At 43.2% G+C, this 16,291-nt stretch overlaps 1 protein-coding gene across 1 annotated transcript; it reads right to left on the bottom strand.

Annotated features, from left to right (window-relative positions):
• Positions 1-72: 72 nt before the first annotated feature.
• LOC123399503 (calmodulin-binding receptor-like cytoplasmic kinase 3) lies at positions 73-5,792 on the bottom strand. Its single transcript, XM_045093908.1, has 7 exons — positions 4,819-5,792; positions 3,659-3,916; positions 2,112-2,374; positions 1,721-1,886; positions 1,553-1,642; positions 1,018-1,316; positions 73-537 (listed from the first exon to the last, which is right to left on the bottom strand). The coding sequence occupies exons 1-7, from the start codon at positions 5,120-5,122 to the stop codon at positions 328-330; spliced, it is 1,590 nt and encodes a 529-aa protein (XP_044949843.1). The 5' UTR covers positions 5,123-5,792; the 3' UTR covers positions 73-327.
• Positions 5,793-16,291: the final 10,499 nt, after the last annotated feature.

Genomic DNA, 16,291 nt, shown 5'->3' with positions numbered 1-16,291 from the left:
CTGCAGTTACAACCTAAAATATAAAGTTCTCGTTTCAACACTTTCCAAGAAACAACAACGATACTTGCTTGGTTTCAGATCAACTAAGTGAAAGATTTTCACTTCCGGTACAGACAAATTTCAGGTTCCATTTTGTTCGTGTAAAGGGAATTTTAAGTCCACGGAGAAACTAGACTGCAAAGTGGTTAGGAAGGCACACACAAATCGCTGGTTCGTCTGTACATTGTTCAAGAGCACATTCGATTCTGTGAGCACACAGCATAACCATCAAGATGTTCATGGAAAGAATTTGCGTATGCTCTGGTCGTGATTAAAAAGCACATGATTTCACGCTTTCCTGACACTCTTTCCATACTCTTTCCTGATCTCCCACAGCTGCTCCCCGACCTCCTTCATGGTCGGACGGTCCTCCCGTGTTGGAGCGGCGCACTGGAACGCCAAACTCAGAAGCTTCTCCAGCACATCCTCATCCACGCGATCTTCCAGTAGTGGGTCCAGTATCTCTCTCATGTTGCCTTCATTGAATTTCTTGAAAGTCTACGGAAAAATATAGAATGAAACACCCTTCATCTTTCTCATGATGGGAACACAAACAAAATGAAACTTCAATCTACTTTTTCATTGCAAGTGAGTCTAGCTAGAGATTCTGCTGCTATGATGTTACATATAAATTTTAAACTGAGCACAAAGTTCTGAACAGGTAAGATGAGAAAACAAAACATGACATCTCTGTAATAGTAATACAACACCTTCGGCAATTATTATTTTACTAATATATCAAGACAGTTATAATAAATATAATGGTATAAATATTGACCAGCATAAATCTATTAACATCATTTATGCATGGTAAGTTTAAATAACTCTGTATATTACTGGTCTAGTTTTTAAAGGTTGGGTACACATTCCAAAATGACATTCTAAAGGGAATGATGAGAGTACTAACAAACCACACTTTATCATTAGTCGAATTGATAGTCATGCATTGGAAATGAAAGAAGAAGTCATCCAACATACCCATCTGATAGTAATCCTCTCTTCAGTGGCCCGCTTCAGCTCTACGGGTCGACGAGCAGAAATGATTTCTACAAGAAGTATGCCAAAAGAGAAGACATCACTTTTAGGAGTGAGCTGGTACGTCCTTAGGTACTCAGGGTCCAGGTAGCCAGCAGTTCCTTTCACTTTCGTGGAGATGTGTGTCTTCTCTGTGTCACTAGGGCCACTTCTAGCAAACCCAAAGTCTGACACCTTGGCCCGGTAGCTGTCTGTCAGAAGTATGTTTGATGACTTCACATCGCGATGGATTATTGTCTTCTCTGTTCAAATTATAGAAATTCTCAGTCCCTCAAACATTATTTTCAATAACAAATTTTATCAAAACAAGTATACGAAATAGCCATAGCTAAATAACTAACCAAAATACCAACTCCATATGCAATTTTTCTGCTTGACATGATTCATTTATATTATTCCATGAGTTCATAATGTTGAATCTAAAGTAGTTAAGTTGCAGCGCATCAATATTTATGGACCAAACATGTAGATTGTCTACCTGCATATAGATGGAGATAAGTGAGTGCGTGAGCAACATCAATCGCAATTTCTAGGCGTTGATTAAAATCCAGGGTTCTGCCATGTTGGCCTGCAGAATGAAGAAATACATGTAAGTATATAACAGTTGAAGCTAAACCAAACAGCAAGGGCAGGAAATGCTATTTACCATCGAGATGTTCTCTCAAAGTGCCATTTGGAACATACTCAGTGATAATAATACGCTCATTTCCTTTATCAGTATAACCCAGTAATCTCACCAAATTCCGGTGGTCAATCTTAGCAAGCAATTCTACTTCATTGCTGAACTCGTCACTAGGACCTGCAAATTGATCCTGTAATAAATAATAGAACCCATTATACGTCGCTAACAGAGACCAAAGAACTAAAGTCATAGTTGCCACCTGAACAAGTGCTCCCAGGAACTATATAAGTTGTGCTACATTTCATCCAAAGAAAATCTTAATTGAGCAAATATAATGAACACATCCGCAACGAAGACAGTCTGATGAAGTATCAATGATATCAGAAAAATATAAGGAACAATAGCATGCCACTACCTTCTTAGCTCTCTTGACTGCAACAACCTGGCCATCTGACAATACAGCCCTGTAGACAGTCCCAAATCCTCCTTCGCCCAATTTAAATGAATGTGAGAAATTCTGAGTCGCCCTGAGAATCTGCTGGACACTTAAGTCAACAGATCCAACTCGAGCAATATGTGGAGACGGTGCGAATCTAGATGGGCTTGGAGGTATTCGATGTGGAGTTGGTGGGATCTTCTCAGATGATGTGCTTACGTCAAAGGATGAAAGAGATTCAACTGTAAAGAAACATTTAATTGTTTAGAGAAAAATGCAACAAAGATTAGCAGTAGACCACGATGGACAAACATTGATCTTCCAAGCCATTTAACAGTCCGGGGCACATTTTGGAACTGAGATAGTTCATGCAGTATGGAAGTATTCAAATGCTTGCCAAAGTGGTTAGCTGCAAATTTGCACATGCGCTGTGAAGTTCTTCCAGACAACATTTTAGTCCAAATAAACCTATTCATTGCTTATTGATTTTCATATCAGGTAGATGGATATAGATTAATATGTCCTACGTGAAAAACGCAGGGTATTAACTCTTTCAATGATATGTGTGCAATGAGATGGAAGAACATATAAATTGAACCAATAAGATGAGCAACACATGAGAAGAGCTATATAATAGTGAACCAACATTATGCAATGAAAGATTATTAAACTTGACATAGGTACATTACACAACATTTTATAATCTTGAACAGAAATCATTCCCTCATAAGTTCACACAGCATGTGTGGAAGTGGTATAGCTGACCTACTATGGAAATGGACACATCAGTTGGGAGAAGCTGGGCTGGTATCTAGCAGGTAGATAAAAAGTTCGCAAATGCATACAACTGTGAATCAAATTTTGATAAACCTAGTATCATAGCTGAACACTAATCTCGACACCTTAACGCCAGCAGAGTTGATGGTCCATTTGCCATCTTACCTCCTCTTCACCAAACCTAAGCTGCTGGCATGTGGGGCCATCTGCTCACAATCTCCACTACCTTGTGATGGCTCTCTTTTTTCATGTTATGATCAGGTTTATGGTTTTCTATTTGTGCATTGCCACTTTTTCTGAAGTTCAGTCTTTTTTTTTAGCATCAGATTTATATGAAAATAGACGTTTCACATGATTGGATATACTAATATCACTTTTGCAGCAGCACACAGGCGTTCAATTAATAACTAAAAAAAGTGTAATTAGAGGGCAGTGGTGTGCGCATCATCCAATATCACCATCTCTCATCCATGCATGCATAGTATTCACCAAACTCTAATGCATGCATTATTATTGACCAAGCGTACCCAACCCAGTATAGTGCTTGAACTAGATGGACTTTCTAAAAACGATTATGCCAAATTAGCCTACTCCAATTTGAGTCCAGAAAACTAATATTTGGTGTATTTACTTTTGATCCCATTACAAGGATGACAGGAAGAATTGGCTTTTCCCGAATATCAACGGACAATAACACATTTGTTGCAAAAGGAAAAAAAAGGACAATAACATATGATGTATTGACTCACCAGCATTGCGCTGGATGGATGTAGAATTGTGGCTTCTTCCTTCTTTTCTTTCGGCATGAAAACATGGGAGCATGAGACCACAGCATAGGAGAAGCACACCTGGCACAGCCAATAGAGGATCCTCTTTTTCGGAAGAATCATTGGCATCATGTTTATTTTCATGTAGACCCGTGTTCCCACATGGGTCATCTTCAGCTTTTACGCCAGTCTCAGACAGCCGCTTCAAAAGCCTCCTTGGTATGTTTGGAGCTGAAGTTACTACATTTCGTAACAATGCATGTGTGGAAACAGAACTTAGAAAACCATATATGTCATCTATAGGTTGCATGATATAGAAGTAACTAGAATACCTACAAGGAACTAGGTAACGAATTAATTATGGAAATAAGCAGTCAAATTCAAGCTGAAGATGACAAGAACCTGAGTGGTGGGCCTGTACACTCACGGCTCACACTAACAGATATAGTCAGTCTGGCATAGAATAGAAGTGGCATTCCCACAGAACTAAACGTCTACAGCAAAACTAAAGAATAATAGTAGGATGCATGAATGCTAGTGTTACACGAAGTACCAACAACAGCTTCCATCAGTACAATTCATGTCTTGTAAACAGAATCATTCAGTACAATGCATGTGTTTGGTATTGTAGTGCATTATGATAATTGATAATCCTATTTGTCTTAACCAGCTTTTGCCGATTTTATCATTTGTATAATCTGTTCTTTTCCTATTGCTGTGCCGATCTTTTCATGTTTGATCATAAAATTATAATATAGGTTCAGCACAGCACAATCCAGCAACCGCAATCAGGCATTTTAAGCCAAATACTTGATTGTCATTTTGTTCATTTTCAGTAGTCACTTTGTTCATTACTACATCGGTGCATGCTAGCAAATGGCCAAAGTTCCATAGATAATTGCCAATGACTAGTCTGAGAAAAATAACAAAAGAAGATATACTGCCGTACTTATTATTATAATAAAGGGCCCCTATTGTAAATTCACTATAGGATAGCATTTGCAACTAAAGGTAATCCTCAACCAACCGAATCATATTTTCAACTGACATCACCATGAGCGCAATTCAAGCTCTAATACAAGCATAAACGTATGGAACGAACTGCAGACACAACTGAAGCTAGAAACCTAGAAGCGACTCACCATAGCTAGATTGACTCCCATCATCGCTGCAGTAGCGCATCCACGCACCCCTCCAGGATTGCGACCGCTCATCGCAGCTGAGGCAACCACTCCCAAAGTAGGACCGGAGCCTGTCGCAGCCTTGAGCACGGTCCTTCACCAAAACCCCATTGATGGACAGGTTTTGACGGCCGTCAGAGGTCTCCAAGATGGAAACTTGCTCATCCCCACAGGTCCATGGAAGGGTTGGCTCGGACCCGGAAACCAAAGCCAGAGACGAGCACAAAAGGAAGAGCAGAGCGAGGAGAAGAGCCAGAGGAGACATGGAGACAGCAAACTGGACCGTGAAATTCACAAGTATCTCATCCCCGAGACGAGCATATGCTACTTAAAAATGGGGATACAAGAGTGGCCGCAGCGAAGTTTGCATCCCCTTTCTCCTCCAACTCAACGAGGACGATTGTTTTGCCTCCAAGAAGACGAAATGAAGTCAAATCAAATCAAGGAAGTGAATCGGGCTATTCCGCGGCGGATGAACTAGACGCCAAGAGCGAGAGAGAGAGAGTAGAAAATCTTGACCGATTGGAGCGAGCGACCCAGCACAAAAACAACAAGACAAGCAAATCTAATCTGGGCTGAGCAGGAAGCAGAACGCCGACTAATCTGGCCACTTTGCTACTCGAGGATCGGAGCTGTGGGGATCAATCGATAGAGCGAATGGGTGGTGCTCAGATCGGGAGAAAGGAAGGGGAGAAGAAAAGTGAGGAGCAGTTGGGGGACGGATGGAAAAGAAGAAAGGAGATATCTTTGCAGCTGAGCTGAAGTGAAGCCTGCCCGAAGAAGGTGGGAAGAGTTGGAGGGTCAAGGCAGAGACCGGAGAGGCGGGGTGGGGTGGGAACCGGCGGCGCCGGTAACTTCCGGGTGGCAACTGCGGACCGGGGTGCGAAACTTCTAGCAGGTGGCAGCGTCACTGGCTGCTGCCAGATGGGACAGGTTGCTCAGCTTTCTCTTTCTAGACTAGCTATAAATGCCCGTGCAGGGATAGAAAAAAAACTACTCCCTCCCTTCTTAAATACTCCTATAAGACTGGCCATAGTGGGGGTATCATGCCCGGATAGAGAAATAGACTACCTAAGGCCTCGTTTGGTTAAGGAGGTTTTGAAAGGGAGGGATTTCAGAGGATTGGGTGAATCTCTTTGTTCCACCCAATCCTCTCAAATCCCCAGGATTTTGCTTCCACTAGTACCCCAAAAAGGGTTTTGAAACACATGGATAGGAAGAGACTGAAGGGGAACGGAGGGGATTGGGCTAAGCAAACCCCTCTTACCAAATGAGCGTCCGAGGATCTGTGAGGTTTCTGGCCCTCCCGGGGATTTTCCTCTCAAAACCTCCCCAATCCCCCTTAACCAGACGAGGCCTAAGGCCTTTTTTGACAGGAAGGGGTTGGGGAGGATTGTGGAGGGGGAGGTTTCAGAGGATTGGGTGAATCCCTTCCTTTCACCCAATCCTGTCAAACCCCCTCAATTGTCAAATCCCCGAGCCATGAGATAAGGTTTCTGAACCGCATGGGTAGGAAGAAATCGAGGAGATTAGAGAGGATTGAAGGGGTTTGCTCACCACAAACCCTGTCCACCAAATGGACATGCGGGAAATTGCAGAGTTTCTGATCCCCTCGGGGATAATCCCCTACAAACCTTCTCAAACCCTGCGCACCAAACAAGGCCTAAGGAGGTGTTTGGCAACACAAAGGGTCACGGTAACGGTAACGTAATCAGATCACAGTGTTTAAGGAGGTGTAATGAGATTTTTTTAAGTTTGTTTGTTTCCCGTTCAGGTAGAGGAATTGCTTACCATCGCTCTGTTCTTGCTCGTCCCTACTGCTTACCAGCCACCATCGTCCCCGTAGATGGCTCTGCTCTTGCTCGCCCCGGACCGAGCCGACCAAGATCTCAAACACCGCCAACCGTTCCCAAATCCAGCCCCCAACCGCTGGATCTTGTGCCACACCGGCCATCTTGACCATGTGCGCTGGCGACCGCCACCGATCTCAAGCGCCGCAGCCTTCCTGGTCATAAGCGGCGCCGGCTGTCTTGATCTCCACAAGGAACTCGTTCAGTTCGTCAGGGAGCCATGGATGTCGGCGAAGGTAGTTGTTGCAAGGGAGGCGGAGGGGGGCTCGAAGGGGTTTGGGAGGCATTGACGTCGGACTCGAAGGGGATTTTGGAGGCGGCGACGGACGAGGCAAAGGGGGCTGTGCGGGAGGAGAGGGCTCGTGGGGCAGGAGGATGGCTTGGGCTTGGTACCGTGACCTTACCGGTGGGGCTTGGGCGGTATCAAGCGATGACTGGGCCGGACCTGTTTACAGAGGGATGTGTTTACGATGTCGAGTTAACAAATGCTAGTAACGTTTCCCTTTTACGACATAAACAGTTGACGGGCGAAAATCTCTGAAACAAACACCTAATAAATCCCTACTCCTAAACGGAGATTTGGTACTCGTTCGTCTCGTATACCTTCTTCAACTTTTCAACGCAAATCCTGCCTTAATCTGGTTTTTATTACTGTTTTTCATGCCAATCAATCATAGCTAAGAGCAACTTCAACGTAAGGACCCAAACCGTCCACCTGCGTTCGTATGGATCGACGCACACAAAAGTAATGGCCCAATGCATAGATTTATTTTTATTTTGTGTCTGTTTTGTATCCGCGCAGACCAATTTCTCGCGTAAATTTGGATCACATCTGGATCGCACGCGGACACAAAGCGGCTCAACGCTGGCGACACCAGACACGGTGGAGCTCGTCGGAAATTCGCTACGGGCATCCGTTTTTGGCGCGGTTTGGCTCTATAGAAAGCACGCGCTCGCGCGCATCCGATGAAGCAAGCGGTAGCACCTAGGGTGCACTACATCGACGGCAGCGACGACGTCCGCGGCGGCCAGAGTACGAGCTCACCGGAACCGGCGCTAGAGGGCAGAAACGACTGCGGAAAGAGGGGGAATGGGTTCGATAGTTCACTGCGGTGAGAGAGAGGTGGTCAACGCGTCCGGGGAGGCTTTGTTGGGGATGAATCGAACGACGACGACCGGCGAGTCCAAGGAAGAAGATGAAGATGGCGTTGGTGATGCAGGGCATCTCGGCTTGATTCCAATGGCGGAGACGACCAGGGCTTCGCGGTGGATCTTAAGGGCACAACAGAGGGGCGAGGGGTGGCCGGAGGCTATGGCTGCGACGGACGGCGGCGACGGCCTCGCTGGGATCCGCGGGGGAGGGAGAAACAGAGAGATGGGGGAGAGACCAGAGAGGGGGATGAGCTCGAGGGGGTCTGGGTAGCGCGGGGATAAGGAAGAGGGGAGGGGCGACGAGGCAGGCAAGCATCTGTCGGCGTGGAGGCATCGGCCGCAAGCCGTGGCGAGCTTCTCCTGTGCCTTCTCGCAGGAGGAAGAAGACGCATGTGCCCCTGGTGGGCTTGGCTAGGCGAAAGGTAAGGTTTTCTATATTTTTCTCTTATTCTTTTCTGTTATCTAATTGCTGACATTTATGTTGATTTGAAAATAAATCCAAATCATTTGCAAAATCCTGATAATATTTTTATGTGGCATAAATATAAATGTCCAATGCCACATATTAGTTTCAGTATTTGAAAAGCTATATTTTATATATAAAAATATAATTCCATTTAAAATAGTTGTTTGATTAATTCAAGAATCCAATATAAAATGTTTATCTGATCCAAATTATTGGTTGACAATTTTTATTTCAGTCCAATATTTTATTGGAAAATCAGGGACATTTCCTTGAATCAGTTTGAAGCAATTTTTATGTTGCTTGTTTGACAAAAAATTAAATGATGAGGCTTGATCACTCCTCATTTCATTTCCAAAAAAAAATAGGAATGCATGCATGAGATGCAATGGCAAGCAATTCTAAGCTAGGGTTGTGACAACTCACCCCCACTGAACAAGAATCTCGTCCCGAGATTCAAGCATAGTCGGGAAGAGGAAGAGGGGACACTATACTATCGAAATCTTCACGATCCAATTGCCCTTCTCGAAAATGTTGATTCATTGCATCATGATAACCTTGACGTCTTTGACTTTGAGGTCTTCATCTAACACGACGACAAAAGAACAGGAAGACTCTACCCAATTCGATCTCCTCGAAGATCAAGCAACACATGATCAACTCACAAAATGAGACGTAGGAACGTCCCTTGAGCTGAGACATAAAACACATAACACGGATGAGGAAATGAGACATATGATCGAGGTTCAATTGGTAGGCAACAATTCCACGCTTAAAATAGATGGTAACGAGGTTTCAAAGTTGCGAGGAGTTAAGTTGCCCATCATACCATAACGGGGCACCTTAGGAGGGTGACTTGCAGAATTATTCCCTTAAGTGGCAAAAAGAATTACTTTTGATACAAAGATCATTAAAACTCTTCATACCAGGGTAAGGCAATTCACTAACTGCATACTCAGGTTGGAAAGAAACTAGGGTTATAGAACAACTCAGCAAACGGAAGGCACATTCCAATTGATGCCGAGGATATAACCTAGTGTCTGAGCGTGCTCTCAAGAACTTGAGCATTTCCATATCCATCAAGGTTTACCAACATCCGTGCCAAGGATCCTGGTGACACAACATATTACCATGATGAACAATAATGGAGAATGCAGACGCAAAGGAAGACAACACTTTCCAGATTTCACCTTAGCTATGCCAAGGAAACGAAATCTGGTTAATCGACCGAGAGACATTTAGCACTCCGCTTCTAATGTTCTCTTTGATGTACTAGCACAACCCAATTATAGGTCATACTTGATATCTAGCACATCAAGTATAGGTCGGACTTCGGGGCACGAAGGGGTCCATGAGGAACAACTTCCAAAATAAGTCATACAAGGTCCTCACAGGGAGATGGCTAAGGTTGCTGACGCAAGATATTATAATATTAAGTCTTCCGGCTAGGTGTGCTAGCCATTACATCACTCTACTGGTTACAGAGAGACCAACATTATAACTCTTGCGAAAAGTTCCAACCATTATAACTGCCTGAGATTCAGCTCTGGTTGGTGACATGATGTTTCAGATTCAGCATGTCTGGAAAGAAAGTTTGCAACACAAATCGACGAGATAACGCTGCAAGATTCTCGGGAAGTGAACTACAGAAGACAACTCCAAAACATGAGTTCCACATGAACACACTGTCCAAGACAAGGATGAGCACATGAAAAATCTTACAACAAAACACTACCGAGTTCTGGGTTGGGAACCATCATTGCAGATAACGAAGCCATGTGCAAGTCCGTCTGGTACCTTTAGGAATGGCACTTAAGTTCTTTTCCTTGAACAAATCAATCAGTGGCTTGGTGTTCTAGGAATTACATATGGAGTGGAGATGATCAGTCTATCAAACCATAGCATACTTTGCACATGTGTGAATGACTTGGGATGATTCCGAAGAAAACAAATTAACTTTTCTCGAATTCATGGTGGCAACTTACATCAAATGCACATGAATTAGACGAAGTCACTTCTTACACCTAACATATACCTCGTGCTCGAGACACGAAGACAATGTCTACAAAGTTTCCAGCACTAGCTTAATGTCCAACATAAATCATGGAACAAATGAAAATGTTGCCGATGGGCTCAACAACAATTCATCAAGATACCCATATAAATGGATTTCCACAACTATGTGAGGAAGATAATAGCATTGGTAAGATCAAAGAATACAATGGTGTATGCTCAAGGAAATCCACGAGTAAGACACCGTTATGAATATATTTGGTTCTGAGTTTGATTTGACAATAGCCCATACTCAAATCAAAATTGGACAAGATAATATATGCAACAATTGATCACACGAATCAACCGATGACAATATCATCTTTCTTCAAGACTCATACAACAGGAAATATATCCCTTTAAAATGAACTAAGTTTAGGCGAAGCTTTTATCTTCCAACTCTCCAAGTTGTTGTTTAGTTTAACCAACTAGCTCGGGGGTATCCAACACGGATTCTTGGAGAATATGGCTTATAGGGAAACCAACTTGATCACGAGCTCTATCATAACAGTCAGGAAAAACTTGGTATTACTTCCAAGAAGATATTCGGAAAATCACGAACCACCGATATGTTATTAAACTCGGGAACAATCTCGCTTTTCAGGGCAAGATGATATGATCAAAGAGCGAAGGGTTGACACAATCCTAACCCATTGGTCGAAAAGTGCACCATGAAACATGGACTGGGTAGCACGGTCAATCTTAGGATGACGATTCAATCACCATCACCATAAGAGTGAAATTATTGTCCATTAGCTACCAAGCAATAACATTGCTAGGAGTATTGATTTCACACATCATGGTTCACTTGTCGATATTCCGGTTACAACCAACACGGAAACCGAGGGATGAATAATGATGTCGAGAAGTATCACTACATCAAGAGCTCATAAGATATGGTGCAATTCTCATGACATTCTTGACAAAAGAGGGTAATACTCCAAGATAGAACAGAGCAAAAGCTGGATTGGCATTTTGATCTGCGGAATACAACTACTTTGATCCAATCCACAAAATGGATGTGGTACTGGAGTTTGCTTCTCCCAGTCATTTTGAAATAGAACGGCTCGACAGACTACGAGAACAAAAAACATCAATGACACGAATGCACAACTACTCTTAAGTATCCTCTCATAAATGAAGGTTAGAATACAACTAGTTAGGACCAACTCAAAGCACATGATTTCTCTGAGTTGTGGATGCATAGATTAGCATGTCGAACGAGTTCAACATAATTCTTCCAGATAACCCATGCAGAAACGTGGAATTGGCAGAATCTCAATATGGAGTAGAGAACTCATCATGAGCACTCTTGTTATGATCTTTAGTTCATGAAGAACTTCTGCCAGAGATGATCCATGGTGTTGGAAGAATGATATACCACGAACCTTGGGAACTACAACAAGGCTACTAATCATTCTAAAGGAACTAGCAACACTATCAACAGAAGTGAGCAGAATGATCCTTTGGTTCAAAGACCCATAAATAGAATACCTACTAGCTAAATAACATCACGAGATGTTTTCGAAAATGATGGCCAGAATTATCACACTGGGAACCAAAACACAACTAGACTATTGGGTAGTTTTCGAGGTAACATGTTTTCCTAATACTTCAACAAAACATCGAGGTAATAGAGTACCTCAACACAATGATTAGTGTGCTTTGTCTGGCCAAAAGACATTAACTCGGGATGAGAGGATTTTCAATTGCATCAGATTAATAGAAACCTTGGAAAACTCAGACAACATAACGGCTGTACGGGCATGAAATATGAGGCAACCTGCAAGAAAACTAACAACATAACAATTGAATTCTTATGGAGACATTGATCCTTGAAGACAACAACTTTCCTATAGGTCTCCAACATAGTAACTCATCATCCTAATGAATAGATGAGAAAGCCTAATTCTTAAACCCCGTAGAATAAAGAAGAGGATGACTCAGAATAAGAATGACACAAGGAAATGGGTAAAAAGAGCCTTACGTTCCCTTCCACAAGCAATTCCCTTATATAACTAAAGAGTTGCTAGACTAGACATCGACCAGTTTGGCTTCGTTATCCTACAAGCAGTCAAGCTCTGATACCAAAGCTGTCGGGACCCCGATCCTAAGTCATAAGAACCTAGCCTCTAACACATCACATCACTTTGCGGCCTCACGAACGGTAAATTCCACGGCTGCCACCTTACCTTGGCCGGGACCGTTTACGTCTTTTGGCTCACGTATATGAATGTGTCGCTAGCGTTCAAACGACAAAGAACCCGGGTAGACATGACTAGTTATATACCCAAGTGGTTCATCCGTACAGGGACATGCATACATAACCCAACAAAGCAGGTGTCGGTCATGAGCGTGTGTAGACGAGTCGTAGCAAGCTACAATGACTCCATTACACCGCGTGACATTTCCCCGAAGGGACAGACATAGCAGCAAAGAAGGATACATGTCGGTCAATCAATGTGTCCGGAGCAGTAGCAAGCTACCAAAGCTCGGTGGAAGCAGAAAGAGGCATTTCCCCGTAAAGAGTAGCTGGAAGAGCCTGGAAGAGTAGCTGGTAGATGTCTGGGTACAGACATCTACTAAAAGTGGCTGGTAGATGTCTGGGTACAGACATCTACTAAAAGTGGCTGGAAGAGCCTGAAAAGCTACAACAACCCTACCAAAGAAACCAGACCTCTGTCTGGGATTCCCAAGCTATTCCGGTCAACATCGAACACATCTCGTAGAACCTTTTAATGAGACTAAATCTTCTCTGCAAAAACATAAATAAAGCAACCATGAGTACAAAGGTACTCGACAAGACTTACATCAGAACTATCTACATATGCATCAATATCAATGAAAGGATTGTGGGGTTTGATTGCAGCAAGCCAGCTTTGACTCTTGGCTAACCTGTACTACAACTACAAGTTCTTTCTTTGGGGGTGGGATAGCGCACACGAGTCCACATATTCACCAATCAACACACCACCATGGATCCACTCTTGTCTCCCTACGAAAAGGCCACCCATAGCACTCACACTTATCTTGCATGTTTTAGAGTATCCACTTAAATTGTCTATGTACCACGTAATGTTTCCAAGTAGTCCATATCCGAGGACGCGGCTATTCGAACAGATTAAATCACCCTGCAGGGGTATACTTCTTCACACATGCTCTCACCACTTCGCACCATATGCACGTCATGCATCTCGGCAACCTTCAAGCGGAAGCACTGCCGTGGGTGTCGGCCACGACCGTTAACCACACAAGACCCTAGTCCAGGTTTATCGCCTATTTGAGACTGAACCCGCAAGGAAGTCCCGCCGAAGTTTCCTTAGCAGGCCCAAACGATGTGCGCAGGGTTCCCAAGCCCACCATTCGGGTGCCACTTGGTACATCGTGCCACTGTGTATCTACCGCAGAGAAGCCTACCCCGTCGGGCAGAGCTAAACACGGCCGCCAACACTTTTCCTACAAACACCAGAAACTAGTTGCAACTCCTGGACAGAGATCTAGGCGATTAATAAGCCGAGCGGGGCACTTAAGCATTCCAATGCGTGGTAGTAACTTGTCTTGGATAACATACACAGAACTCAGTTCTTAAGGACGGTCCTAATGAGACAACCCACCATGTACTCCTACATGGCCTCTCATCGCTACCTTTACCAAATCGGATTCACACCTTTACTCTCACACGGTAGAACATGAACAGAACCATTTCGATTCATCACCCATATGGATCAGACCCGACAAAACTCTAAGCATAGCAGGCACAGTAAGCAAGCAGGTATGAGTAAGCACAACAAGGCTCAAGCAGTTGCTACTCATGCTAAGTGGTTTCAACTATTTAATGTGGCAAAATCAGGTCATGCAGAGGAATGGGTTCAACTACCGAGAACATGTAACAGTTGAATCGTGTTTGTCCCAATGCAGTAAAAGAAAGTAGGAGCGAGAGAGTGGGTTATATCAGTATGCTCAAGGGGGTTTGCTTGCCTGACACGTCTGAAGATAACAATGTGTCTTCATCAATGTCAAGGATCACATCGTCGGAACCATCATCTACCGAGAGGGAACAACTCCGGCAAACAAGAAAGGACAATAATTACTTCACGGAAACGCAACACTATGATGCATGATCATGACATGAAAATGAGAAGTGGCAGGGCTAATATAGCTACCATTTCTTGAGTTCAAGCTTGTTTGAACTAGAATTCAAATATCATTTTAAGCAAGGTATTTTCCAGATACCCTTTTAATTGATTCGACCTCATGCTGAGGCATACCTTGTTTTATCATGCATGGAGATGGCATATTGAGGTACTGAGTTTTCCTAGCTCAATGTTTGGTCTTATTAATTGAAGTGGAATTCAAATGTATACAAAATTCCAATTCCAAACTATTTATTAAATTTACCCTAATCATCATTTTGCCTACTTGGTGATGTTAACTTTCTCAAACATGCATGAAAATGCCATAATCAGATTCCTTGAATTTTTCTGATCATTTTTCATATATAAATTATTTTCATCTGATTTATATTTTATTTTCGATGAATTTTTGAAGCTTTGCTATTATTTTGGAATTATTTAAAATCAGAAATACATTTATTTTATCAGCACTCATGTCAGGATGAAGTGAGCAGGTCAACTGACCTGGGTCAGGTCAAACCTGACGTGTGGGGGCCACACGTTAGTGACTCAGTTTAATAACAGGGTTTATTAACTAACTAGTTAACTAATTAGAAGTGGGGCCATCTATACTTACTGAAAGTTTGTTTAAACTAACTATTTAATTAACAACTAAAACCTTAATTAACCACAGCTCGGCCCCACCTGTCTGTGACCGTGGAGGTCAAACCCCTAGTCAAAAGGGGCAATGTGAAAGTGCGTTATATCGACTAGAGGGGGGTGAATAGGAGATTTTCAGAATTTCATCACTGACGAAACTCCTTTTGAGGAAATTCCTCACTGATGACTAACTTACAGCGGAAACAGTAAAGGATCAGATGTGCAAAGTTTCACAACAGCAGTTTTTCAGAGTGAAGAATGTGAAAACAGATTGCACTGTGAGCAGCCACGCAGAATACAGATCAGGATTAACTAACGTGAAGAATTTGGGGTTGAGGAAATTCAGAGAAAGTCTTTAGCAAATTCTTCAAACAGTTGCAGTGAAAGTCATCAACACATAATACAAGGAAAGTAAGGAGTCGAGGAATTAGAGCCCGTTGCTCAGTGAAGACAGTCGTTGATGACCCAGTTCCAACTGCTGTGACACTCGTACATCTGGTTTGGAGCGGCTTGGTATCGAAACCAAAGGACACCCAGTCCCGGGACACACAGTCCCTACCGTATTCTCCTTGAGCAAAGGACACACAGTCCTCGCCCAACACTCGTGGTAAGTCTTCAGGGCAGACTTCCAAACCCTCACAAACTTGGTCACCCGGCGATCCACAATTGACTGCTGGAAAGCTCTAGACCTTGACGCCTAACCGTCTGGAGGATGCACAGTCCTCAAAGGTAAAAGGCTTCAGTCCCACACAGGAACAACTTCTTCAGTGATGCTCAATCATTAGGTTTGGTTTGTGGTTTCGGTGTATGGTGTATTTCCTCACTGATGAATTACTCTCGAAGGCTCTGAGGAATTGGGTTGCTCTTATGACAAGTGTCTGTTTCTAACGGAGCAGCCAACCAGCTAGTGGTTGTGGGGGGTGGCTATTTATAGCCTGGGAGCATCCCGACATGATTTGACACTAATGCCTTTAAATAATATGACCGTTGGAGTGGATAAGACCAGTGACTTGGCGTGGCTATCGAAACGGTCGGAACCCTCAACTGTGAGAGTCCTCATGTCACTCATATTCCTCACTTGAGGCTTTTGGTAGGATTAGTCTTGGGTTGAGCATCATGAGGAAATTCATTCCATAGTGTAACTT

This window comes from Hordeum vulgare, chromosome 5H (genome assembly GCF_904849725.1).
Source record: "Hordeum vulgare subsp. vulgare chromosome 5H, MorexV3_pseudomolecules_assembly, whole genome shotgun sequence".
Lineage (NCBI taxonomy): Eukaryota > Viridiplantae > Streptophyta > Magnoliopsida > Poales > Poaceae > Hordeum > Hordeum vulgare.
This window is presented reverse-complemented; position numbering and strand designations above follow the sequence as displayed.